General features: G+C 43.4%; 1 protein-coding gene across 3 annotated transcripts; it reads right to left on the bottom strand.

The window, feature by feature from the left end:
* Positions 1-827: 827 nt before the first annotated feature.
* Positions 828-19,971, bottom strand: sema6d (semaphorin 6D). 3 transcript variants are annotated; one of them, XM_080515252.1, is made up of 20 exons: positions 19,837-19,971; positions 14,263-14,434; positions 13,585-13,696; positions 12,804-12,864; positions 12,427-12,489; positions 12,217-12,318; positions 11,930-12,020; positions 11,580-11,699; positions 11,159-11,247; positions 10,071-10,288; positions 9,756-9,887; positions 9,009-9,164; positions 8,282-8,455; positions 7,785-7,925; positions 7,474-7,551; positions 7,295-7,353; positions 6,665-6,721; positions 5,964-6,146; positions 4,767-5,008; positions 828-4,675 (listed from the first exon to the last, which is right to left on the bottom strand). In XM_080515252.1, the coding sequence occupies exons 2-20, from the start codon at positions 14,384-14,386 to the stop codon at positions 3,545-3,547; spliced, it is 3,333 nt and encodes a 1,110-aa protein (XP_080371378.1). In that variant the 5' UTR covers positions 14,387-14,434; positions 19,837-19,971; the 3' UTR covers positions 828-3,544. The 3 variants fall into 3 exon arrangements, with proteins under 3 accessions (XP_080371378.1, XP_080371380.1, XP_080371379.1); XM_080515254.1 differs by lacking the exon at positions 5,964-6,146; XM_080515253.1 differs by lacking the exon at positions 6,665-6,721.
* Between the last annotated feature and the right edge of the window lie 6,034 nt (positions 19,972-26,005).

Genomic DNA, 26,005 nt, shown 5'->3' with positions numbered 1-26,005 from the left:
ATACACATTAGTCCAGCTAAAGTTGTGTACTTTGGAGGATGTTCATGAGGCATGTCTTATATATATGTGCGAAGGAGAGGTAATTTATGATGGACAATTTAATTATTTTTCAACCAGAAAATTGGATACATGAAAAGTGATTACCCCGCACCCAACCATCACTTCTTTCAGCTTTGTAGTCGCTCAGTCTTATCAGCCTCATCGGCATAACATCGTGCTCTGGATGTTTATATTGCATGCATCTAAATGCATGCAAGTCCCGGAGTGTGTGTGTGTGTGTGTGTGTGTGTGTGTGTGTGTGGGTGCGGGTGCGGGTGTGCGTGTCTGTGCAATCTTCCCTAGCTCATTGGCGGCTTAGATCATTTGCCTCAAGCAGTAGTTAGACCAGATGTTCGGTGTCTACAGTAACATACTACTTTGGAAATTTTCCCACATGCTATCTGGTGTGGCTGGCCCCTAACATCAAAACAACCCAGTTCTAAAAATAGTCATAATCATCCTGGAGACTCTTAGTGTCTCTGATAGCCAGCTCACAAAGCCCAGCCAAAGCACACACAATGTTACCCCTGCGTTTGTCATGCTGTCATTACCGAATGCATATTTCGATTGTTAAGCTGTATTAACGAGGCCATAAACATCAGTATTGAAACTTCTCTCATCTGCCATTCATACGCACCAGACATGAGATAACAAGCTGACTCTTGAGAGAACTGAGATGAGATAACTCCTCTCTACAAAGTCCTCTGTCCTTCCTAAGGAAAAAAAACAAACAAACCCCAAAACCACTGTCTGTGCAGTAATGTTTTATTTCAACTATACATGCCGTGTTAAAAAAATCAACAAAAAATATCATGAAACAAAGACCATCATTATTATTTACACATTCACAGTACAACTTTACAACATATCTACACGCTCAAATACTCTGGAGATCATATATACAAGCTGGCCTCTCATGTTGCACAGTACTTAAATCAGAAAAAAAACATGACAAAATCTGGATCATCTGCACATACACCAAGCTCAGACTGAAATATAAAGGCTTCAATTTAGATTGCAACAGAAAAACTTGGTTCATATTGCAATGTACAAGGCAGTTGAGCAGTGTATGTTGAAGTGTATTTGTTCGTGATGTCAGTGTGCATGTGTCAAGTAGAAAAGAGAGCCCAAACACTGGTTTAGATGACAGGCAGAAAGTCTTTACATACAATCATCACTTGTAAACAAAATGTGGCTTTGGGCTGAACAGGCAACTGACACTCTGATAGGATTGCAGAAGTCACCCAAATGATGTAGCAACTGCTACGAGAAATGATCCCCTCGGTCTTCCCTACTGGCCAATAGAAACAATTCCTGTCACTGCAATCCCCTGGAAAAAAAACAGATTCTGCATGACCGTCGGCCATGCCAGCGGGCGGCTTTTCATGTGAATACTGTGTTGATACATTGGCTGTGGGCAGGATGTGCTGTGTTGAGCCGACTGCTCCACAGTGCTTGGTCTCACCACCCTACATCCCACTGTCAAGAAAATACATTCACTGCATGGCACCTCTGTGTGGTGGATCAACACCAGTCGTTTCAACAGCGGCAGTAAAAACAGAAAAAACTAATTTATACTCCAATAATACACTTTTAACATCTTTTTTGTATGATTAGCATCCTTGAGAGAAACGTGTCAGGCAATTTGTGTTCCGCATCACTTCAGTTGGGATTAGGTAGCAACTTTCCATCGTCTTTCTGAATTTCAAATTTCACGAGTAAGAATTGTTTATATATTTTCAGACAGTAACATACAAATGACCAATTGACATCACCAATATTATAGAATTGTAGTATTTTGTTTTGTGAATAAGGCACACGATGCACAGATTCAGGTTCACTTGCCTAAAAATATTTATACTCCATATTTATAGTATTTAAGTATATACAGGATCTCGTCATTCCCAGCATGACTAATTTGGACACATTGGTACATATTGTGATGATTGTACACTGGCCACTCGCAAAGAGGCTGCACGACAGATGACACAAACGTTATGGGCATTTTTCTGGGTTCAGTCTACTATATTTTTAACAGGATTAATGTAAGAGGGAAAATGCTATTATATGGGGACATAATGGCCTAAACAAAGTCAAAAGCTCTGAAATGTATTCATGTACATGGGCTTCAACCATTGGTGTTGCTTTAGCCTTATATGGTGAGATTATTCAGAAAAATAACAGTAAAACATTACAAAACCAAATAACTTTATTGCAAAAATTGTTGAAGAATGCAATGAGAAATGTATGCATTTTTTTCTTAATACCATTGCTACATAAAGACAGAAAACTTTTGAGCCACCAGTAAATTTCCTACACACGGGCAGTGGAGGTTAAGGAAAGATCCAGTCTTTGAGAGATGCATTTTTCCTGTGTATCAATTTTTTAGTGTGTTTGGTTGTTTAAAACTGTACTTCTTGGCTTCTGTCTGCAAAATAACACAAATACTCTCACACATGAGTAGATGTACACCCAAATCAGAGTATATCCAAGCCTGGCAGAGAACGAAAATGCACCAAAGACAAACACCTACGCCAAAAACCAATAGCAGCATCTGTACTAAAAATGTCCCAGTGACTTTAAAGAGTCCTTGTTTCAGTTTACACCTAGCATGACCAATGGTATCTCAGCCTAACACAATTTCCGGAAACATTACAGACTAACAAAGTATGGTTTAGGCTTGGTTCAAGCAGGTTCAACAAAGACCAGAGAGGAAAAATTATTGTTGAAATGAAAGACAGTGACTCAGGTCTGAAATAGGTCTTAAGGTGCATCCTCTGGCACGTGGCACCACTCTCCATTAATTTGTGTGAAGGCCTACTTTGTGTGCTGTTTTTACATAAACAGCTTTTCAGTTCCACCAACACACAACGGACCTCCTTTTTTTTTTGTTGCACACTTATACTCTTCTTTTGGTGCTTGAATCAGCTGTTTGCTGTCAAATGTATCTTTAGCAACGCACTCACACATACTATGATTATTGATTTACCTCTCGTGAGGCCCTCTGCCACTTTTCTTCCATAGGCATGGACTACCTCTCGTCTCTGTTCAGTTCACATTAGTGGGAAGACAGTGCTCAAGGGCAGTGACAAATGAGACCCATTCTTCAAGTATTCCACTGTGTTGACCTGGTGCCACATGCACATACGCCGCAGTGGCCCCTGCTGGTGTCCAAAACCACGTACCTAATATGGGAACGGGTAACACCCAAGCCCAGTCACAACTGGGAGCAGCACTGTCCACCGTGCGTATCCCATAGCTACCATGACAAGGGAGGGAGAGGGGGTCAAAGAGGCAAAGAAGCCCCAAGGAGTATCTTTGGCCATATGTGTGATTTTTCCCTTTCTAATGTGAGTGAATGTGCATATCATTTGAAGCGGGGACACACCTCAAGTTGATACACAAACACACAATAGGCCTCATTCCATCCTCACCCCCCACAACCCTCAGGGCTTAAAAGCTCTCCTGTCTCGGCCAGGAGCTCGCTCATAAGTGTCTGTGGTTTTTAATAACTGTACTTATTGACCACTCGCATCTGTGGAGTCTGTGGTGAAAACCCATTGGGTTTAGGGGGCACATCTGGCTTTAACGATGGGGTCCTTTTGAGCCCTGTTCGGGGGAGTGAGCCGTGCCCACTGTAGCTGCTCTGTCGGGATACAGAGGGTGGGTGGGCTGAGTGCAATCCTGTCGCCATCATTCCACCATGAGAGTCAAGTCTGGAGGGGGGTGTCGGGGGCATGTAACCCCCTCTGTTCATACTGTGTTGGCGAGACACAGACACCCCCATGGTTACCCCATTTGGTGCAGTGGATAAGGAGTGCCTATGAGAAGCACTCCGGTGAAGTTGGTACCCCCCTCTTTGCCTCTCCAGGGTACCCCCCATGCTCAGGCTTCCCGTTGGTGTTGTGGGAGTGCTCGGCATGGGCACATCAACCCGCTTGGTGGGGCTATGCCTTGGCAGGGAGGAAGAGGGAGAGTACAAGGATGCCTCACGGCTGGGCACCTTGGGGGGTAATTCAGTCAGTTCCTCCATAGGCTCCAGTGTGAGGTGCTGTCTAGGGCGGGGCCCTGAACCCTCCTGAAGAATGGCCTTAGGGTTGGCCACAGAGTCATTAAGGTGTTTTAAAAGGTCATTTAGGGTATTTCTGGCATCAACAGACCTCTTCTGGTCTTTTCTACTTCCCTTTGATTCTGGATTCTTAGGCTTCTTTTCAGATGAATGTGGCAGCGGCAGTGTATCCTCTCCACTGTCAAAGTTAGGATGGTCATGAGTTGCATTGGGCAACACAACTGCACTGGGTATGTGCGAGTGTCCCAGCGCAAGATGATGGGCGTTGGAGTTAGCAGGAGCAGGAGATGAAGGCAGGAACTGAGGACTCTGGGCTGATGAGTTGGACTCCTTACGAGGCCCACTGGATTTCCCATGAGCCCTCTCCCACTGGTTCTTGATGGGCTGTAGGCCTTTCTGCTGAAGCACAGGGGTGGACTCGGGAGTAGGCAGGGCAGCCAGCTCAGGCGGTTGACAGCCATCCCTCAGGATCATGGTCTTGGTGTCACCATTGGGTGTATTCAAATCTTTTCCATTGCTCATGAGATTGGTGTACAGCTTGGGAGAGTCGATGTTGGTTTGGTACTCCTGTGAATAAAATCAAATGGATATGATTTGTCACATGCTTACAGTATATCTTGCTCAGGAAAGACATTAAAGTAGCTTTTTCTTGCTGTACCTTTACAGGGCTGTCAAAGAGGCCATTAAGTTTGACAAAGCTTCCGGTGGAGTCGGAGCAGGATGGTGCAGACTCGGCATCCTTGTGGACATGCCTTGGTTTCCGGAGGAATGAGTCTCGGTAGCAGAAAACAATCAGACCAGCCAGGAGAGCCCCCATGAGAAAAGCAGCAAACACGCAGGTGATGAGGATGTTCATGTGGACCATCTGGTTGGTTTCCCCTGCCTGGATGTCCCACACACCTACAAACATTGAAGTAATGGTTAACCCCCAGTGAAATGAGTCAAAGTGCTCACTGAAGGATACCTCTCCATTCTCCCACAGCTGAAGTGTTTCCTAATATATATATATATGTATATATATACATATATATATATACACACACACACCCATCTAAACCAAAATGAAGAAGGAATATGGAGATTAGCAGATGCTGTTATGTACCCACATCCTTTTTACCATCTTTAGGAAGCCCAATATGTTAGTTGAAGAGAGAAGACCTGAAGTGTTGCTTTGACCATTGCCTCTAGAAGGTTTTTTTTAATCATGCATCCAGTACCAAAGGGTTAAAAGTTCCCTCTTATCGTAGACAGCAAAATCAATCTTTTCACATAAGACCAGCCAGCAGGAAATTGGTGAGAGGGAAGAGAAGTGCTGTTTGCTTTCCAGGTGTTGAGAAAGCTGCTGCTCTACAGAGGGTTTGTTAGTAACCACAGACATTGAAAGAGTTAGTCATCCACCGTGCGGCCACAACAGTGATGTGGCAGTGCAGGTCCAGTCAATGATCTACCAGCCAGGCTAAACTGTCACTAGTGCTATCGTTAAAAATCTATAATGCCAGAGACAAAAATCAAAAGCAAAGATTTTAAGGAAACTAAGAGAGAATGCAGAGTGTGAGTTGATTCATTCCAAAACAAGTGCAAAATAATTTATAAGGAGGGAAAAAAAGGTTAAGAGATTATTAATTAAATCTAATAAAACATTTGAAAAGCAACATAAAATATTCATGAAAAGAGACTATCAAATTCTGTCATGTTAGGTAATGGAAAACCTGAATAGCTGCCATGGTGTGCATGAATGTGTTTGCATATATGCCCTTATGTGTGGATTCTCATTAAAGTGGCTTAGAAAGAGAGTTTCTGGCAGCTATCAGATCAAATCAAAGCAGCAGTCTGGCTGCCTCCCTGTGGGCCTTACCCTCTTGGCCCCCTGGGATAGAGTCTAAAGAATGGGAGGTGGCTGGGTCATCCTGCTGCACAAAGCCCGAGCCGTAGAGCTCTGGACCAGGCCCAGAGCTGGGGCTCTGAGTGGGTATGAGTACTGGGGGGAGTATGGGCCCACTGGGCTGGACAGTGACGGACGATGATGAAAACTCCATGTCTGTGGTGACAAACAAACTGTTAACAAACTGTGCAGATGAGTGTAAAGCACACTGTTACCATCCCAGTTAGTAGGCATAGGCAAATGGGATAAAATAAACAAAAAATAAACCTGATCACATATAAAATATTCAGTTTTCACATTTGCAGATTGATGAAAGTAGGTTGTTGTATTTTGACTTGACAATTTCACAGGGAAAACAGGGAATACTCATATTCAAAGAGGAGTTGGTACACAACAGTAAGGATCCCAAAGAGTTGAGGGAAGACATGCAACAACGTGGATGGATCAGAGCAGGAAGTGACAAATGAAAACAAAGAAAGTGAATCAGTGCTGAGAACGAGCACCGATGTTGCCTGGTGGTTCTGTACTTTGTGGAAATGAAAATGAAGCTGGCGACAGTAGCATTCAAGGAGATGCTTGGTAATGAAAAGATGAGTGATAGCAGTGGTGAAAACAAAGGGTTGGAGATGCTGAACTCAAGGAAAGAAACCATTTGAGTAAAAGATCAAACTAACCAGAGGTAGGGTCGCCAAATGATTTGTAATCTGGCGCTGAAGTAGTGCCCAAAAACGCTAAAAGAATTAAAAGGACAAGAAATCATTATAAGGGAATTCAGAAGTAAAAGAATAAAAAAACTAAAACCCCCGAAGAGACACCAAGAGTGCAGTTTAGTTGGCTTAACAATGGTGACATAAAGCACTCGCTAGATGTCTATTTTCTCACTGGAGGCCCTCTGGTTCTGATCAATACTGAGGTTCAGCCTGGGTCATGTTTAGCTGGTACAGATGAAGGGACAAAGGCTTTAAAAGTAAAATAAGTAAAGATGAAGTTTTCCAGCCTTGAGATATCTTAGGACCTCTTTCATTTGCACCAGTTAAACATGACCGGGAATTGTACATGTCCATGTTTCTGCCTCACAGGCAGCATTAGTTACAGGTGGTCATGTACTGTATGTAGATGTGTGTTAATACTGCACATAGACTAATGTAGGGGGCAAGTTACTGGAGTGGTTACTGGTGTAAGTGTGCAGGCTCATGGTGTATGTGGAGATGAGTTTGTGTTTCATTTGCATATTGTGTGTGTGTGTAGATGTTTATATGTCTTAGACTCGATGGGATGGCATGGCATGGAAATGAGATCCGTACCTTGACAGTCTCCAAGATGGCCAGTGTTTCCAAATTCAACATCCTGCTCATACCCAGTTCTGGATTTCAGCAACAAAAGGAGAATACCAGATGTAAGATACATAGACAAGTCGGTTAATATGAGTTTCTAATTCATAATGTTTTTTTTGTTTGTGTTTACAGCTTGGGCTTCAACTCACAAAACGCCAGGTAGGATCCTCTCACAGGCTCCATGAGGCTTCCAGCCACAGTAAGGATCCCTTGATGCAATACAGGACCTGATAGCACACAAACAAACACACGTGCACCATTGTAACACTGAATTAATGATTCTAGAAAACTGACCTATAATCATTTGCGACTGACTGAACATTAACCACAAGGCTTAAAGTAATAGACTGCTATCATTCTCTTTATGACATTTACCAGAAAAACAAAACAATAAAGTCACAAATCTACACCTGAACTGTTTGAGGCACGTTTTAGCCTCCCACACAAAGACGTCACTTACTTATGGCATGAGGAATGCCTTTCACAGCGACTCAGGGGAGCACGGATGACACAGCTTGAAAAGGCAACATAAAGGCTGTGCGCGTCTTTGTCTACATGCAGTGAGAGGACACGCTTGTCATCCTCATGGTTAGACAGGCACCTGGAAAGGGAAGGGAGAAACCTAATCAGTGGTCTATCAGATAAGTCTGTCTCTCATTTCAGTCTCAGTGGATTAAATCCCTTGTTAGGTGGAGGAGTCGCATAAAGCTTTTTCTCACAGTTTAGCAGGATTTTAACCTCTGACACGTGGCAGTGTGCATGCTCGCTTCTAAAAATAGCCACATAACGCACAGACATACAAACTGTGCATGCACAAAAAAAAGCAGATGCACTCTGCCATTTGTGCCAGGAAGCTTCACTTTTAAGACTTGCTGACTCCTCAGCCAGAGGGCAGGAGGAAGAGAAAACGGTAACGAGGGCAGACAGAGAATGGGTGAAAAGTGCATGTGCCCCTACTTGGCTCTGTTAAAGATGTCCATTTCCTCCAGTAGCAGGCTGTCATTCAGGGACACAGAAGTGGTCTTGGCTAAAACCTTGAGGACGACACCTGACTCTGATCCTATGAACACCACTGTGTAGTTCTTGTGGGGTCCAGCCTCGTTGTCCACTGCCAGAGCTGTCAGCCTGTACCTTCAAACACAGCAGCGAAGCAGGTGTTACTCACAGCAGGATTATCACATATAAAACAGGAATACCGTTTCTTTTTTAAATTCATACATCTTTTTCACTGTGTAGTTGTTATTCTTTGGTGTGTCAGTTTCCTTGAAAGTATTCCGAGTGTTATTTAACTTTCATGTTTTGCTGGATATTGATAATAGCAGAAGTAAAAAGAAGGTGTAGCACTGGCTTCTAGAAATGTCAATAAATTTGGTGGTTAAATAAGTAGCTTTAGGGGCCTTGGGAATGATTATGATTGTGATTGGCTCTGGCCTCATGTGACCCTAATTTAGATACAGCAGTACAGAAAATGGCTGAATAAGGCTCATCTATCCATCTACTATGCACAATTTCTCCAAGTTATGGTCATGGGGAGCAAAGGCAAAGACACCGGTACACACTTACACTTATGGGCATTTCATCTAACAGGCATTGTTTTTGGTCTTTTTATTTATGTTAACATAATCGTAACATAAATATAATGATATGAGTGCTTTGTAAAAACAACAAAGTCTTAAGTATTTACCTCACTCGTGTTCTGGTGAACCAAGGCTCATCCCCAATGGAAGGCACAGCTGTGTCCATGAGGGGGTGCAACTTGATGAACTGCAGGGTATCATCCGGGAACTCCACAGAGCTCTTAAAGGACGCAGCTGGACCATGACCTGCACAGCTCCCAGGTCTGGAATAAAGGGGGCGAAAGGTCAAAGATCAGCCTGTGTGATCACACACCGCAGAGCGATAATAACTCGTGTTGGAATAGATGGAAAAGTGAAACGAGAAGGTGGGGGATATGGAACAGATGCTTGTTAGGATCACAAAAAGGCCTCAGTAGGAAACATAAAATATGCATCTGCATAGTTATCCTCCATCAATAATTTACCAGCGTAATGAGGTGTTCTGTGGACTTTGTGTTTTGGACACAGGGCAGTGCCACAAATATACATGCTGACTATACACAGCTTAAATATGCAACACATCTAATTATACCAAATTAATTATTTAATCACCAACAGATGTCGAATGTGTGTGCTGGGTCAAAGCTAATAACCTGGTCCGATACTCCTGAAAAAGATTTGATTTCATTGGGTTTAACCTGGACAAAGAAAAGTTGGTAAGAGATGAGAATAGCAGATGGTGAACGGCTGCTGATTAATGAAAGGCCATGTTTAAAATACTGCGCTATTTTGTTTAATTGTTTTTTGTTTAATTGTTTTTTGTTTGGATTGACAAGGTTTAAAAGTTGGGTATTTCTGAAAGAAGTCATTCATACCGAGGTTTGGGCAACTTCTCCTCTGGATATGCAGTCCACACCGAGTCAGGAGTCTTCTGTTCTTTGAATCGGCCCCAGAAAACTTTCTCTATGTCAGCCATGGAGAAGGCACAAACTGCTGACCCTGGGATACTGCAGACAGAGGGAGGTACCGCTGTGACATCCAGGCATCTCCGAACATCTTTATACTCCATACGTTTGATGGCAGAAAGTGTTTTGGCTGCTTTCCTCTTGATTGCACTGGCAGATTTGCGTGTTTGATTTGGCACAAGTTTTAAGAATTGATTACTTCATTTTAAATCAGCTGAGTCTCACCTGTTCATCTGAGTGGTGAACACGCCCACCACTGAGGGAACCCCATTGATGTCGATGATATCAGTGATGGACTGAAGCACGTCGAAGTAGAAGAAGGACTCTCCTGGCACGGAGCAGTTCAGCCTCGCCTTCACAAAAGATGTCCAGTGCTTTTCCAGCACCCGCTGTGACCCTCCCACGTCATTTTTACAGATTCGAGCCACACGGGAATACACAACCTACAAGGAGCGGGGGTTTAAAAGAGGACTTAGGCCAGTTGAAGAAGGAGGCATCTCAGTGGATGTCGCTAAAAACACTTCCAACATGTTGAATAATGCATTTCTCCATCCTGTAGCAACTTGGCACAGATGACTTAACAGACACACACTCTCGTCTTTAACTTAGTGCGTGGAGATTGTTCGCCCCGACTGGAGCAAATGAAAAAAAAAAGAAAAAGAAAATCCAATGGCCACGACTGACTAAAATGCAGCAGCATGTGAAAGTGTGTTAGATTGCACATATTACCAACGCTTAGCGTATAAATGAAGTACGTGAAGCAGCTGGCTTTGGCAGTTTAAATAATTAACCAGTGCAAACCTCCATCAGAGGCCAGGTGTCACCCCAGCATTAGTATGGTTGAAATATTTATTAGCCGGTGGCTGATGGAGGATGCCGGCTTCCTGTGGCATGGCCAGACAGCTCAGGATGAGGCATGGTCAAATCTGAAGTTGGCTTCAAATACGGAACATCCTAATGCCCTCTGCATGTGTGGGTGTATGTGTGTGTGTGTGTGTGTGTGCATGTCACAGGAAGAGGCAGACACAAAGCGTGCAATCTCTGCGAAGCAAATCCCCTCACTGTGTAATGGTTTTACATTAGTCTAACATTCCTCTGAAACACTGGTGGTTGAAATTTCTTGTGCATTCAAATGTGACGTTGTGTCATCGCCTGAACGGGCCCCATTACCAGTGGGCCCATTTGTGGCGGGAACACATGCGCCGAGGGACATGTGCGTTTTTTTGGGGGGGGTTTTTTGGAAGGAGGCCTGCATACTGGATATCTGTGTGGAATATGTAATGCTTTACAAAACGGCAGGTGTGCTGTCTTACCTTTCCCAGATTGCTGTGCTCCACTGCAATCTCTCTGTAGAAAAAGTACACATAATTCCCATACTCTGCTGCGTGCAGGAAATGAGGTTCTGAAGGAGAGACAGAGGCAGAGAGTTGAAGTGTATTTCTGCACCGTCACCACCACTGTGCATGTTGAATATTTCAGGGATTTGTACAAGGCTGTATATGACTGGGGGTGACCTAGATTGCCTGGGAGAGAACAGGCCATATCCCCATGGAGCTTGGCAAGGCAGGAGAGCTCTCTATCACTCCAAAAACAGCGCTGACAGCTCCGTGCATACGTATACCATACCAAAACACTGTGGGCATTTAGTTGGCTGGCAGGTAGACACATGCATCTTCAGGAAAGCAACAAGAGAGAGGCATAAAGATTCAGAGTGATGAAGAGGCATTCATGTACCTTTCAGCCATTTAGAGTCATATTTGATGGTTCTCAAGGCTGATCCATCACCCATGCTGCGATAGATGACAGCATCACTGGCCTGGAAGTCAGCTACAGTTGCAGAATACAGTTTCCCCTCTGAAAAGAAAGCAGAAACATTGTCTAAAAACACGGGAATACACTGCTCTTCAATGCTTTGTTGTTTCTCCTCTCTTATAAGGCTTAATTGGCTGAGTTGTTATCGCTGCAGGCACAGTTTCACAGTGGCAAAGAGACAGAGGTGATAATGAGAGCATAAGTAGGAACACATTACTTTTTCTTCAGCAGGGCTAACTACGTGTGTGGGATGGTGCGCGTTTGACCCGTACCAGCGAAAAGGGCAACGTTGGTTTGCTTGGAGTCAAACGGGCACCGTGCCAGCCCATTGATCTCTTCCCCATCAAACTCTAGGTTATCCAGCTGTAGAGGAACACAGCAATCACCCACACAATAATGGATGGTTGTCAGGAGATACAATCAAAAACGAGCACACACTAAAGAAGGAGCAAAAATGTAAATCGGTGACATGACTTTAGTTAAATGTATTTAAAAAGGAAAATGAAACAAATGGCGTACTGCTCAAAGTACTATCTATACAGTACAATACAATACTGACCCTGTAGTATCTGCACATCGGGTTGAAGCCATTGGTACCGCAGATAAACACCAGGTCATCGTTTCTGGGTACAAGCACTTTGATGAAGTTGTGGCACTCGTCCTGGCGAAAGACAGACAGCATGTGAGATTACTTTGTTATTTTTTCAAAGAAAAGAAGCAGAAAGCAAGGGAAATAAATCTATGTGGCCAATGGCATTTTTATACGTACTCTGTGTTTTCCTTTGACAGCACACATTTCTCTGTCATCTTGTCCTGATCGCCAGGTTAGCTTCTGTAAAAGAAAATACTCATATTAGACACTTGCATGATAGAAATACACACACACACACACACACACACACACACACACACACACACACACACACACACACACACACACACACACACACACACACACACACACACACACACACACACACACACACACACACACACACACACACACACACACATATAGACAGTCGCCCCCTTTTTCCTCTCTATCATTTTACAACCTGTCTAGTTTGTGATGAACGGGATTGTATTTTCTATGGAGCCCTTTTACTGTTTGTGGATCGAGGGAGCAGCTTGTGGCGAGAATCTTACCCTGTAAGGAATGATCTCATTCCTGTAGGCCTCTCTCAGACTGACAAGGTACACCTGATCTCTGTGGACAAACAAAAACAAAAAATGTAACTCATTGCTACAGCACAACTTGGAATCCATGTGTCTGAACATTCACACGACTGGCTAAATGTTTTTTTTTTTTCATCAGCAGATGCAATGTGATGCATGGTTCACAGCTCATTTGCATTGATTCCTGATTTATTGATTTGCTATAATGTGCAGTTTTCTCCACTCTACTTGTCACTAGAGGGAATCATGCATGATGAGGTATTTGTTTTCTAGAAGGACACAATCTGATTTCACCATTTGATTTAATAAAAAAAAAAGGAAACAAATACAAATGGACACATTTTTACAGGAGTCAGATCCACCTGACAACACATATGTATACATGTGTTGCTGATGACAGGATCTCGACAGGAGGGAGTCTTACACTGAATGTGTCGAAATGATTTCCTACAACAATATTAGCGCTCTGCTGCAGGATTAATCCCAGTGCCCGTAAATATCAAAAAGACATGTAAAGATGCCAAGAATTCCCTGACAGCGTGCAAGTCGGGATGATAGACGTCTCTCTGGGATCAATACCGGCACTATATACATCAGATGCAGGCCTAAAGGCCACAGATCCAATAACACTAAGAGCCTTTCCCCTCTTATGCCACTGTTTACCTGCCAAAGAGTGAATGAGTGTGTTGGGATGGAGGGACGTGTGAAAGGGAAAGAAAAAAGATAGAGATAGTGCGTGTTGTGGATTTACCTGCCAGCAATGAACAGTGTGTCCTGTATCTTGGTCATCAGCTGAAAGTCGAGGCGATGCTGTGACTCGTTGCCAGAGGGCCGGCCTCTGAACACAGGGTACCTCCGTGAAACTGCAAAGACATCCAACACACACACACACTGTTCATAGGAAATTGCCAGACACTTGCACAAATAAATAACACTTCCCCGTTGCTCTATTTAACTGTGCTCTACGATATGCACATTGATATGCTGTGCATGTGGTTTCTAACAGTTCTCCTGCAATTAGGGTAATGGCACAGCAAATACAAAAGGAACACTCTATATCGTCCACTATCAGATCTACGTTTCATTGTGTCTGTGCGGTAATAGCTGCTTATGTCAGCATATCTCTCTGTTGTACCAGTACATCACAGAAATGAAAATGAAATCCACTTTAGGCTATGACTGCCCATATACCAGATTGATTTTATTAGCATGGATATGGCATGCTGTGTAATGAACTGCCGACACAGACACGAGTGAGGAGGCTGCCAGCATTTGTCTCAACTCGGTGTGTAACACTATAGCAACCGTAGTGTGTAAAAAGTATATATTAGGGATTGCTGATGCATGTTCAGTGGCATTGTAACAACTGTAATTTCAACACCCCCCCCCCCCCCCCGTCTCTGCTGAGCTCATTTGCGTGTGCACTCACAGTGTGCGTCAACGACATCGAGGGGTACGGTGTCCTCCGGGAAGCTGACTGCGAGGAGAGTGCGTGAAGCTGTCAGCAGCAGCAGCAGCAGCTCACTGAGCAGAAGCACAGCTCTCTGGCCCATGGCTGCTCACAGGCGACACTTCCTGTTTCACACTGGTGGAGATGTTACCTGGAAACACATACACAAAAAGAACAAGATTTTGTTGCTTTGACGTGTCATAAATGTCATGTTGCATCTATACTCCTGCTACATACTCGCATTGTGGGTCCAATTTTTAACACAGGAACAACCAAATGCTTGTTGTCTAGTATGTAAGTAAAACACAAACTTAATGGCTATGAAATATAGTTCCTGTTTTATTGATGACTGAGCTTTCAGACACAGTTGCTTGGCGTTTCCCCTCCACCGTTCCCTGCATCTGCTGTCTGAGGGAAGGTCAGCCAAATGACCGGTGGGGTGTCTCAGTGTGTGTTGGATGCAGCGGAAGTCCACTCTGTTAGAAGTGTGGCAGGCCTGCTGTCACAGTACATCTGTGCTCTGATTGGTTAGTACTGGGCCAGCTCAACACTAATCAGCACATTGCAACTTCATCACCATCACTTGCACGGCCTCTGCTCTGACCTCAGCGAACCGCCATCAGCGATCCGTTTGTTGTTATTGCCTCTCGCCTTTCCTCGGGGCCTCTGTGCTTTATTGCAGTGCAGTGATTCACTCATAGTTGTATCATGGCTTTCTTTTTTGCGATTCGATTGTTATGACGCGGTAGACTTTTTCGGGGACGGCGGTTTGTGCAGCATGCGATTACAGACATGATACGCCAATAACTACATTGGGAATGATTAACTGTGGGAGTGGCAGGGGCTTAGTGTGTACGTTGGTGTGTAGAGGAGTACTTTAGAGACAGGCTGTGTCTGTGCATATTAATGATCGGTGTACATTCAAATATTTATAAGGCAAACAAATTATTCATGCAGGCAAAGCCTGAACGGATATAAACAATTTACTGGGAGACGTCACACAGGCAGAGGGATGGATTAGCTCGGAGCACACTGGGATGCACACACATACACACGGTTGCACATACATAATCACTCTTTCAAATAGTGTAATGCAAAGGCTGGTGTGTGTGTGTGTGTGTGTGTGTGCGCGTGCACATGTACACTCACACACCATATTGACTCATTTTTCAATTAGCCCCAAAGCACACCTGCTCCAGTGCTGTCTGTGAACCCTGCCCGCCAAGCCATTAGTGTTTTGATTGATCCACACAGGAAACATGGCAGATCAGCAGCCAGAAGGGGCAATCTATGGACTTTACCGTATCGCTGTGGCCACATGAGTACACTGTAACTCTTAAAGTCTGGTTGATGAGCCAATTCTGAACTGCCTGAAACCCCTTTATTCCAAACAATAAATAAAGTATAACACATATGGCTGTGAAGCGAATGAATCATAACACACTTGGCTGTCATGCAGTAAATTATGCAATGAGAGATGTTTACCTGACAACAACAATACAAAACAGCATGCCAGCTGTGTGTAAGTATATGTTCTACACAGACACACACACACACACACACAAATAAAATGGATGCATAACATTTCTGCCAACATGCTGATATGAAGTATGATGTATTTTTTCCAGGCACTTTTCATCCAATTTTAGTCTCTGGAGTTACAGTATGATGATGTGTCACTTAAAAGAGTGCAAATGGTGGTGAGCTGGAAATAGGGTAATGCCAACGTGTTTTAGTAATCAACAGTGTGTAATCACGGCTGTTCAGAGGGATGCTGAGGGCTTTGAAAGAGCAATGTCATTATGGCAGTAATGGAAGGCCCGGATCAGACGCCGCTTCATCTCAATTAGTCTACTTAATAGTAAAATTACAGGCTTGATGTTTTGACAAAATAGTAAGATACTATGAAAGCTGAGAGCTTGCTTTTTCCTCCTATAACTGCAAACATTAATGATGCTGCACCGATCACCAATTCTAATCTGCACACAAATGAATCTCTGGCCACAAAAGACCCACAGATCTATACCCACAAGCTCCCAGATCTATAGTGAAACACTTAATTGAAACAAGAAATGATGACACCACTCTGAAAAGAGTGTTCCTCAAAAGCATCACAGCTTTTTTTTTGTTGTTTTTACTGGCTGCCTCAGATGCACTTGCATCAACAATTGTGTCATGGTAACCCGTAATAGACTGACGTTCTACCCTCCACCAGGAATAGATACTGCATGCTGGATATGTGATATCAACCTGAAACCAACAGGGAAAAAATAAGAAGACTTTTGAGGAGTAAATAAACCAACCCCTACGATTCTGTCCTTTCGTATATGCTGTAGGCAGTGCTCAGGCTCCAAACTTGGCTGAATTCACAGGTAAATAATTTTCTCACTTGTTAAAATGTACAGTCCTGCTGTTTCTCGCCTCTTCAAAAGCTCTCGAATTCACACCGCTTTTTTTTTTTTCTTCTGCCCTTCTCCTTCACTAAACAAATCTGGAGAGAAAAAAAATAATAAAACACTCCAAGCAGAGGCAGAAGCTCATCTCCCATGATTCCTTGCACGGTAATAGCCACGGTGCGGCAGCGGAGGCTTTCCTCAGTAACTTTAATGTAAAACAGAAACACAAGACATCCAGAGGTCAGTGATCTAAAATTACTTCTCAATCTCTCGTGAGCCCAGCATGTTTTCTATTGACTATATATATATTTATTTTTGCACTCTATGGTTCATGCCCTCCAGTGTGTGTGTGTGTGTGTGTGTGTGTGTGTGTGTGCGTGCGCACACACATATAGGCCTCAACAAGCCTAGAGATGATGGGCTTGTCACGCAACTCCAGAACCATTCAGTCTTGCCTCACACTACCTCTGTTATTACAGGCTTTTCAATGTCCTACGACCACGCACTTTCCCTGCTGGTGTTGTTGGCTCAGGCCCACGGTGTTAAACATGGGGAGGGGAGAGGGGGAGGGGGATCTTGTGGCTTGCTTTTTCTGCTGATGGTGGGTGTCGGGGGTCTGTAGCCCAATTCTGGTAGTTACAGCTGAAGCTTTGGTGTTCCAGGCTTAAAATGACAGATTAACACATATACCGGTACTCTTCTTCGCTGTGCTTTCACTGGCATATGTAAGACATAAAGTCCCGTCCACTGCAGGACTGGATGGATGTGTTTTTTGTGGGGACGTCCTATCGGGAGGAATTGGGGATAATAAAAGGATGGCAAACAACAGTGGTGCGTGAGGTCTGGTAAATTGTGTGTGAATGCGATGGGTGGATGTAATCCCAGCAGAACAATGGCTGTTCCTGCTTGAGGCAGCTAAACTTGTCATCTTGCACCACGCTGAGCTGTAAACCAAACAGCACAGGGAATCAGATAGCCCAGGCGTTCCGTTTCACGCATTTCAATCCCCGTACTTAATGCGTGTGCCCCTTCATGTTTAAGAAAGACTGCGTTGACAGTCTGTCCAGCCTGGATCCAGTCCTGGATGTGTCCTATAATCGAGATTTAGCCACACAGGAGAGCGAGCCAGCAAAATGATTAGAGCTTGCTGCCACACAGGCCCGGAAATGATTGCTATGCCTTTTCCCCCACTTCAGTAATAACCACTACCCCAAATCGCGTGCTATTTACCTTAGGATCATCTCAGAGGGGCTTGGTTGGACTTGTTGCTTCAGAGATTTGGCAAGAGGAGGCTGTACCACCCTAAATGGTGCTCCGCTCTATTTCTTCTCTACCTTGGCAAGAGGAGGAGTGAAACAGGAGAGAGGCTGTTCTCAGCGGTGGTTTTGCTGTGGTGGAGCACAATGGGGGCCTGAGCTGCAGGTGTGATCAAGAAACAAAAGGGGCTTTGGGCAACTCCACACAATGGAGCCCCACCCCCGGTCAGTGGACCTATCTTTAGAAGAGCTGGTTTTTTGGGGTGGGGGGTGGATCCCAAAAGGGACTTCTATGAGGAACAAAGGAAACTACATAAACACGCCGACTACAAACGGTGCAACACAGTGTCAAACTTTTAAAACTCTAAAAATTAAGTACTAAACAGTATGATTTGTGATGAGCAGTTTAGGGGTACCATAAGGTTACACAGGGTTAATACTGATCACTGTATGGTTTAATGGTGGCTGTTCTGGGGTTACAGCCGGCTGTGGCGGAGGTTAACGGTGGTCGTTCTGGTCACCGAGTTCTGACCCTGTGGCCACTGAGGCGAAGTGAGACACGCCGGCCAGCTGTGCTGTCAACAAACCCAAAGCTGGTTCTGATGTTTGACCAGGCTGTAAAGTGTGGCGCTCCTGCCGGTATCTAATTTGTAATTTCAGAGGTAGAAATAAACTCTCTGATGTCTGCGAGTTCAAACGTTGTGGATTTTCATGGAAACGGGCACATCTTCCTTTATACTTTAGGCTTCCCTGCTGTGTGAGCAAAACACTTACATTTTGGTTACAAAACGAAATCATTAAGTTTAATCGACAAAAAGCTACAAATTTTGCACACAAAATCATGATTTAATGACAACTTTAAAGAATCATTTAAAAATTCTTATTCCTGCCTGTTTTCGTTTTCTAATATTACTTTCTTTTAAGCTCCAAAAACTACCCACACCTTCATACCTGTGAAACTTCTCGGGAAAACACATGAACCATTAGATGCTTCTTTTTTTTTTCAGTTTCTTCATTCGTTTCATTATATATATATATTTTCCTCCCTCCAAGTGTTGCATGTGTGCCTTCCGCTCCCGTTTTGCGCACACAATCCACGCAGCAGCCCGGGATCTAATGCTTGCTTTGTGCGGACAGAGAGGGGCATAAAGGCATTCAAGTTTTGTCCGTGGTAAATCTTTTCAGAGCCCTTTAGTCCACATGTAGGACTCATACAAAAGACAACAAAGGCGCGGGGGACAGCGGTGGAGTGACAACAGTGATGGGGCTGCGTTTTAACTGCCTCCACAGCACTTAATGCAAGCGCACAGGGCTGGGCTTCCGTTCAGCTCTGCCTCCAAAAAGGTTACCAGCGCACCATCTATCCACTATCTAATGTCAGAAATACCCATAGAATGATGAGAATAGGTTAAATTCACTAAATAATGAGCAAACACAGACTTCCTGGCAATGTGCCAATCATTTTTTTTAAAATTGTTTAACAACCTCCGTGTGTTTGCCTGTCAAATAAGGTTATCTTTATTCCAAGGCGGTGTGAGCATGGGTACAAAAACCAAGAAAATACCTTCATTTGTGCCTTGAAACGTGTGAGACGACTCACAACAATAAGAGATGATGAGCTGCGATGATTTCAACTAACATAATACACACACTTTTTTCTGTTTATTAGGCTTTAACTCTTGCAGTTTAGTCGTGTCCGTTTGAAGGTTTTCAGCAACGCATTTTGAATTGAGCGACTCTTTTGTATATATTTTGTTCACAAAGTAGAGAAAAGAAGCGAGATGTGTGTCCTCTATCAGGTCCAAGGTCCACATTAATGCTACAACACAGAAAAAAAAAAAGAAAAAGAAAAAGGAAAGTCTCCTCTTTATCCATAATTAAAATTCACCGAGGACACCTACCTCAAGTATCCGAATTCACACGTGAACGGGGCAGTCCGACTGATTATCGTATTCCTTTGGTAATCCATTTGCGAGCAAACACCCAGCACGTAATATTCCTGTTATTCTGAGCTCCATGCGGACACCACTTTTTTCTCTGTTTTCTTATTTGATCCAGTTTGCGCACAGATTTGCGCTCCGCTCGCCGCACGGTGAGCGTTCGGCACAGTGGCTGCGTCTCAGTCCCCGGGCCCCTGCGCTCTGATGAGTGATCTTCAAAAGCTCTGCCACGACCACACAGCCCCCTCCCTCCGTACACCGCTACAACCCCCCCCCCCCCCTCTCCAACACACCCCCTCCCTCTCTCTCTCTCTCTCTCTCCCACCCCCTTCCACTACGATTAACTTTGGAAACCAGAGGGAAAAGACATAAACATTAACGATGCGCTATCCTCGCCACCCCGCTCTCTGACTTCACGTGTGATCAACTGATTTAAAACGCGCGTGCAGCGCACATCCAACACAACAATCACATTTACGCACAACTCACACTCTCATTGCGCTTGTTTTTTTTTTCCTTTTCCTTTTTTATTTTACTAAAAAACACCGATCATATAACTTTGTATGATGCACGAGAGCTTGCAGTAATAAAGGTGACTGCAGTTCGAATAGGAAGGCGACTTTTCCTGCAAGGAAAAACGCACAGTAAACAGTTTTTTTTTTGTTTTTTTTTTAAATGGTTTCTCCTCTCTTGCTGCGCTTTGCAACACGCTTCCAAACCCTCGGATAGATTCATTTTGTCAGCTCTATGAGGAATGAATGAAGAGAGACGGGGCACGAAGTGCGAGTAAAAATAGTCCCAACCTGAACTATTTCTGTCCCGCAACCATCAGTTTTGCAGAGCGGCATAGCGACGTGGTCAGAAGAAATATTGTGTTTCCCAGTAAAGACTTCTCTCTAGTTTTTTTTTTTTCCTCCTCTTTCTTTCTCTCCTCGACTTTCACTGCACAACAAAGTATATCCAACGACTCACCTCATCGGAATGGATTATTTTGTATCCGTTTGTGTTGGTGTAAATCCCAGGAATAATAATAATAAAAAAATAATAATAACAATTTGCGCGTCGTAGTGAATCAACTTCTCCTGACTGGGAGAAAAACAAACTAAAGCTACGGCAAATGGTGTAATTCGACCCGTGCTCAGTCAATCCATCCAGTGAGAGGACTGCAGCCTACCAATAAGCTGCGCTCTCGCTCCAGTCCCTCCCCCACCAGCCATCTCTCCTCACTTGGTTTGGGCTCCTCTGCTCTGGCTTCCTCCCTTTCTTTCCTGAAGCCCGAAGAGAAAGAAAATGCACCCCCCCCCCCCTCTCTCTCTCTCTCTCCCTCCCTCCCACATCTCCTCCTGTGTGACCCCGTATTGCCCCCCCCCCCCCCTCCTCCTCCCTCCTCTGTTAGACCCCCCCCCCCAATCCCCCAACACCAAGTCAGCAAGAGAGCTGAGTTAAAAAAAATCATTTCAGTGAGACCACTGCTTAGTTAAAAAAAAAAAAAAAAAAACACAGCTTTGGACATGTTTGGGTTTAAAGAAGAGATTTAGCACAAATCTTCGACTTCAGCTCAGCATCCTGCCGCAGATTTTTCTCCATGAAAAGTGAGGCTACTATTAATCACTTTCAAGCAAAAGTTTGTGCCAAATTACTTTGCAAACTCCAGTTTGTCTTATAAGTTGAGCTTTGGTGTCAAAACACATTTGCCACATGCATATGTTAAGCTAAAGAACAGTGCACAGTGTAGTGAAAGCATTAATTCACTTTGGCGGGGGTGTCAAACACATAGGACCCGTGGTTCAAATCCTGTTAGACGTGCCAATCTGGTGTTACGTACTATTTTGAATCCTCGTTTTTTTTTTTTTATTCTTACCATGGGAAACTCATTTCACTGGGAACATTTTTATGCTACTGTTTCAGCAATGTTGCATGAACACGTTTGATTTTTTTGGATTCAATAAACTCAGTATAAGGTCAGATCTAGCTATGTGTTTTCTTCTTATTGACTAAAAAAAGTATAAGACACCGTTTTTGCATGTTACAAAGTGAAAGAAATAGAAAGGCTTAAGGCACATTTTCTGTAAAGGTAACTACTGTTTCTTATTAATTGACTAGGAAATGAAATGTTTTTTTTAAGACATAACACAAAACTGAGACCTGAGCTTGAATGCTGGTCGTGCATCAACAAACGTTAGCAATCTTTATGACAAAGGAGCATTATCATTATCGCAGTAAAAGTGATTACATGTATTCTGATGTCATAAATGGAGGAAAAATACATTTCACTAGATTTAGCATCATAGTTAAAAATAATGTTGCAATTACCATTGCTTTTATTAAATATTTTCAAAATGTTCAGGCTTTCTAATGAAGATATTCCCTTGAATGTCAAATCTTTCATAATGTCTCTTTGTGCCTCTTTGCGCTGAAACAAATGACATCATTGTATATTCAAACGTATTCATGGTGTGATTTTATGAATGGACTTTTATCATAAATGAGTAAATTTACAACATCTCATCAACTTTTAAAATCACAAGTCCCCTCTTGGATGTCGCCACAATTTTATTAATATTAAAATGTTTTCATGTGTAGTTTCAAAGCCAATGATTTTATTAATTTAACATAGAACATTCTATCAAACATCAAATAGTTAGAATTTAACAAATGCTCTGAGAAGTCATTGAATGCACTAATCTACTTTACTTGCACTTGACTACAATACAAACAATTTAACAATAGAGTACAAACTTGAATCTCTCTTTCCGTCTCTGGGTTTATTCATTGGGATCCTTCATGTTGTATGTAAATCTCAACCCCCTGTGAGAGGATTCTCTGTATGCATGTGAAATTGAAGTCGCTGTTGGATGTGGCTCCTTGGTGCAACCAGGTTTGCAAGGCCGGACAAAGGAGACTCGTTTACACCTCATTAAAGGGACGGGTTAGCAGATGTGTGAGAAGCTCTTCCACATGAGCGTCGTCATCCACAAGTGTACACACTGCTGACAGCCCCCATTATGAGCTGCCGAAGTGGGATCTGCATCTCAATGCTCACTAAGGAAACACAAGTTTGCACTGCTGATCTGCCTGATCCTGGCTGGGTGCTCCTTGCATGTCTTTGTCCACGCTTGCGCCTCACTCATCCCAACCTCTTCCTTCCTTTTTTTTTTTTTTTGTAGTCACCGCGCCTCAATGTCCTTCCTCTTCATTTGACAGAACCTTTGTTTGTCCTCACGCTTCCTATAGCTCTGTCCAAACTCAAACAAGGTTGTTATCCAAACTGATGGACTCTGGTTTATGGTCTATATGTGATATTTAGCTCTTTTCTTCTTGTATGTGACACTTTAATTTTGCTACTCAGTGTTTCTGTCGGTCTTGAGTTACTTCTGTGTGCTGGGCCTTTATCCCATGGGGACTGAATCAGCATGAGATGCTATGTGGGAGAAGATGGATAGATCAATGTGTCTCAGGTTTGCCAGATGCAGGTCTTGAGTGTCACATTGGATGAATAGATATATGGATCCCATGGTGCCTGTGTGTGATTGGTGGTCCTATTGATTGGCCCTTTCCCCCCAGTGATTTGGTGCTTTTATTGGTGGTGTAATGGCTTTGTTAGGCCATTTCTTTAGGCTTTGATGACTTTTGGTGCATGACCACTGACTTCAACAATCAGATTCTCTGTTTTAATCTCCTTGTAGTAATTAGTAGCAATTGCATAGGTCATTTTGTGTCACCCCGTAAGATTAATGAAAGTGTAATTTATGATATTTATGATTTTCTTTCCACTTCCAACATTGATAATGTTGCATACAGTAATGTTTAAAAAAAATATTGCAATCAAAGAAGGCTATCAGTGCATGCATTGGCAATTTAATTGCACAGATTAAAGCAATTGCTTTATTTGAGTATCATTGGAAAGCACGAATTCTTGAAATAATCACAGTTTGCAGTCGTGGGCGGAAAAATGATTAAGTAGTCAGTGACACAATTACAAGAATAGCAGTAATGAAAGTGAAGCAGATGGGTGAAAGACAAAGGCCTCAGAGTGTGAGAGTATGTTTGGACTGATAGTGAGAATAGACAGATGAATGTATTGATGTTAGGAGATGGAAGGATAGATGGTGGGAGAGGGGGGTGATAGGCGTGGAGCATTGGGGGGGTGGACAGAAGGCAGAAGGCCCGGACAACTCCTAAAGGCTGATATGCTCCCCCGGGGACCCGGCAGTGTGTAGGTCGACCCCAGGGGTGTGTGCGGGTGGGCCCCGGGGTGCAGAGGAGAATGCATGAGCTTGGCCTCAGGTTGGGCCAACAAGAGAGGTGCTCTACCCTCAACTCCCTTATTTACTGCCTGAAATGCTTGTGCAGATGGCCGTGTGTCACGGATGGTGGGGCTGCTGGCTCAGGGTCGGGGCCGAGACCAGAGAAAGGGTGGATGTTTCATGACAACGTGAGCAATTCCCACCAGCTAATTAAAAGATCCATGAAATGAGCATCTTGACCTAAATACTGTTTAACACTACTCAGTTTAGATTGGCTGTCATCATCCACATTAAAAAGAAATACACATCTGACTTTTCAGATCAGAAGTGAACAAAGGTGGAGATCGCAAGGAGAAAACGTTGTGTTGTCGCTTTTGGCTCGGCATTAAGTGGTCTGTCAGATGGCTGCCTCTCAGGGTGGAGACGGTCTGGACTGAGCCTACAATGGTGACCTATGATTGATTAAGAGGCCAGTCCTGGCACTTGGCTGGCCCGGGGCACCATTTGTCACCTGACTGTGCAGTCCTGTTGGGAAGCTTCGTGTCCTCCAATCTACATGCAGACATTTTCTCTAAATCCCCATCCCAGCCGGCTCCACCAGGGCCACCCATGTCAAAAAATCTGTTCACTCACTCTGGTATTTGCACAGCCTTTTGGATAAAAGCAAACACCAAATGGTGTATCAGGACATGACGATACATGCAAAATAAAACCTTTTGTCCACAGGCATTAGGTTACCGTAGTTGCTTCATGCATCCCAAATAAAAGTACAGATAAACTGAAGTGAAATACTCTGGCGCATTAGGACACACCATTGCTTTGCTTCGTGGAAAAAAAAAAAAAAATGCCAATGTAGTTAGCAGTCTCTTTGTTGCTGTGCATTTGACAGGTTGGCCAATTGGTTATCACCAAATGGACCCTTGAAAGAAATACAGCTCATAGCAGCTTTTTGCATAATGAGAATATCAGGCAGATACTGAGCCGAGTGTGCAGCCGCTGCCTGTTGGACATATACAACATGGACTGTCGGAGACATTAAACATTAAGAGCACCACTTGAGGGAAAGCTCGCCAGCCATCAAGTATTGCGCATACAATTGCAAATCCTCCACTAAAGTGTTTTTTTTTTTTTTTTTTAATCACAGTAATAACGTTTGTTCAACAGTTAGACGTTCTGAATGTATGTGCCCAGCTTCCTGTAACTATAAACTGAGATGGTTGTGGATGTGAAAATTTCACACACTGTTGTCATAAAGGGGTGAAGGTCCATAACCAATGTTGGTCACTTACACAATGTGACTACCATTATCAACCTGCAGGAATTGGCCCTCTGTTGTGAGAAAAGCCCACCCAGATGCGACATTAAAAAAACAAAACATTTATCTAATAAATAGTAAGAGCGTATTATTTGCAAATAACACAATAGATTGTTGGTATTAAGTATTGCATTATGAATATACTTAATTTTGGTCGGTTTTGTATTTCTAAATTGACATCATTATGTAATGTTGGCATGAAAAAGGCCTTTTTTAAGACTGAAAATTCACAAAAGCAAATATATTAATAATTACCCTTCAACGCAAATGGTTGAAATGATTATCCTGAAAAGTTTCTTAATGAATCTCTATAAGGGGTGGAGTTTGTGAATTATTGAAAGGACTGTCTTTCAACAACACCTTAGTATATAAAGGGTTCAGCTTAGCTTTAAACAGTTTGTGACCAGCTGGGTCAGTGTCACATTTTCTGCTTCTTGTTGGGCGAACTGTGTGTCACAGAGTGTAGAACTGATGGCGATACCATCAGATTTACTTCTTCGGAGAATATTCCTCTTTATCAAAGGTCAGAGAAAGGTGGCCCGGTTTATGGGCTGGAGTTTAATGCACC

Source organism: Blennius ocellaris (genome assembly GCF_963422515.1).
Source record: "Blennius ocellaris genome assembly, chromosome: 1".
Lineage (NCBI taxonomy): Eukaryota > Metazoa > Chordata > Actinopteri > Blenniiformes > Blenniidae > Blennius > Blennius ocellaris.
Note: the sequence above shows the minus strand (reverse complement) of the source record. Positions and strands in the feature narration are given on the sequence as shown.

Bases quoted from the DNA above. Each gene is read 5' to 3' on its own strand.
- sema6d (XM_080515252.1), bottom strand. From the start codon at position 14,386: ATGGGCCAGAGAGCTGTGCTTCTGCTCAGTGAGCTGCTGCTGCTGCTG. The intron at 12,319-12,426 runs GTACGTATAAAA...GTCTTTCGCCAG, and splicing joins CTGTCAAAGGAAAACACAGA to GACGAGTGCCACAACTTCAT. The intron at 6,722-7,294 runs GTACGGATCTCA...TAATTCTTTTAG, and splicing joins CCATCTTGGAGACTGTCAAG to CGTTTTTGGGCACTACTTCA.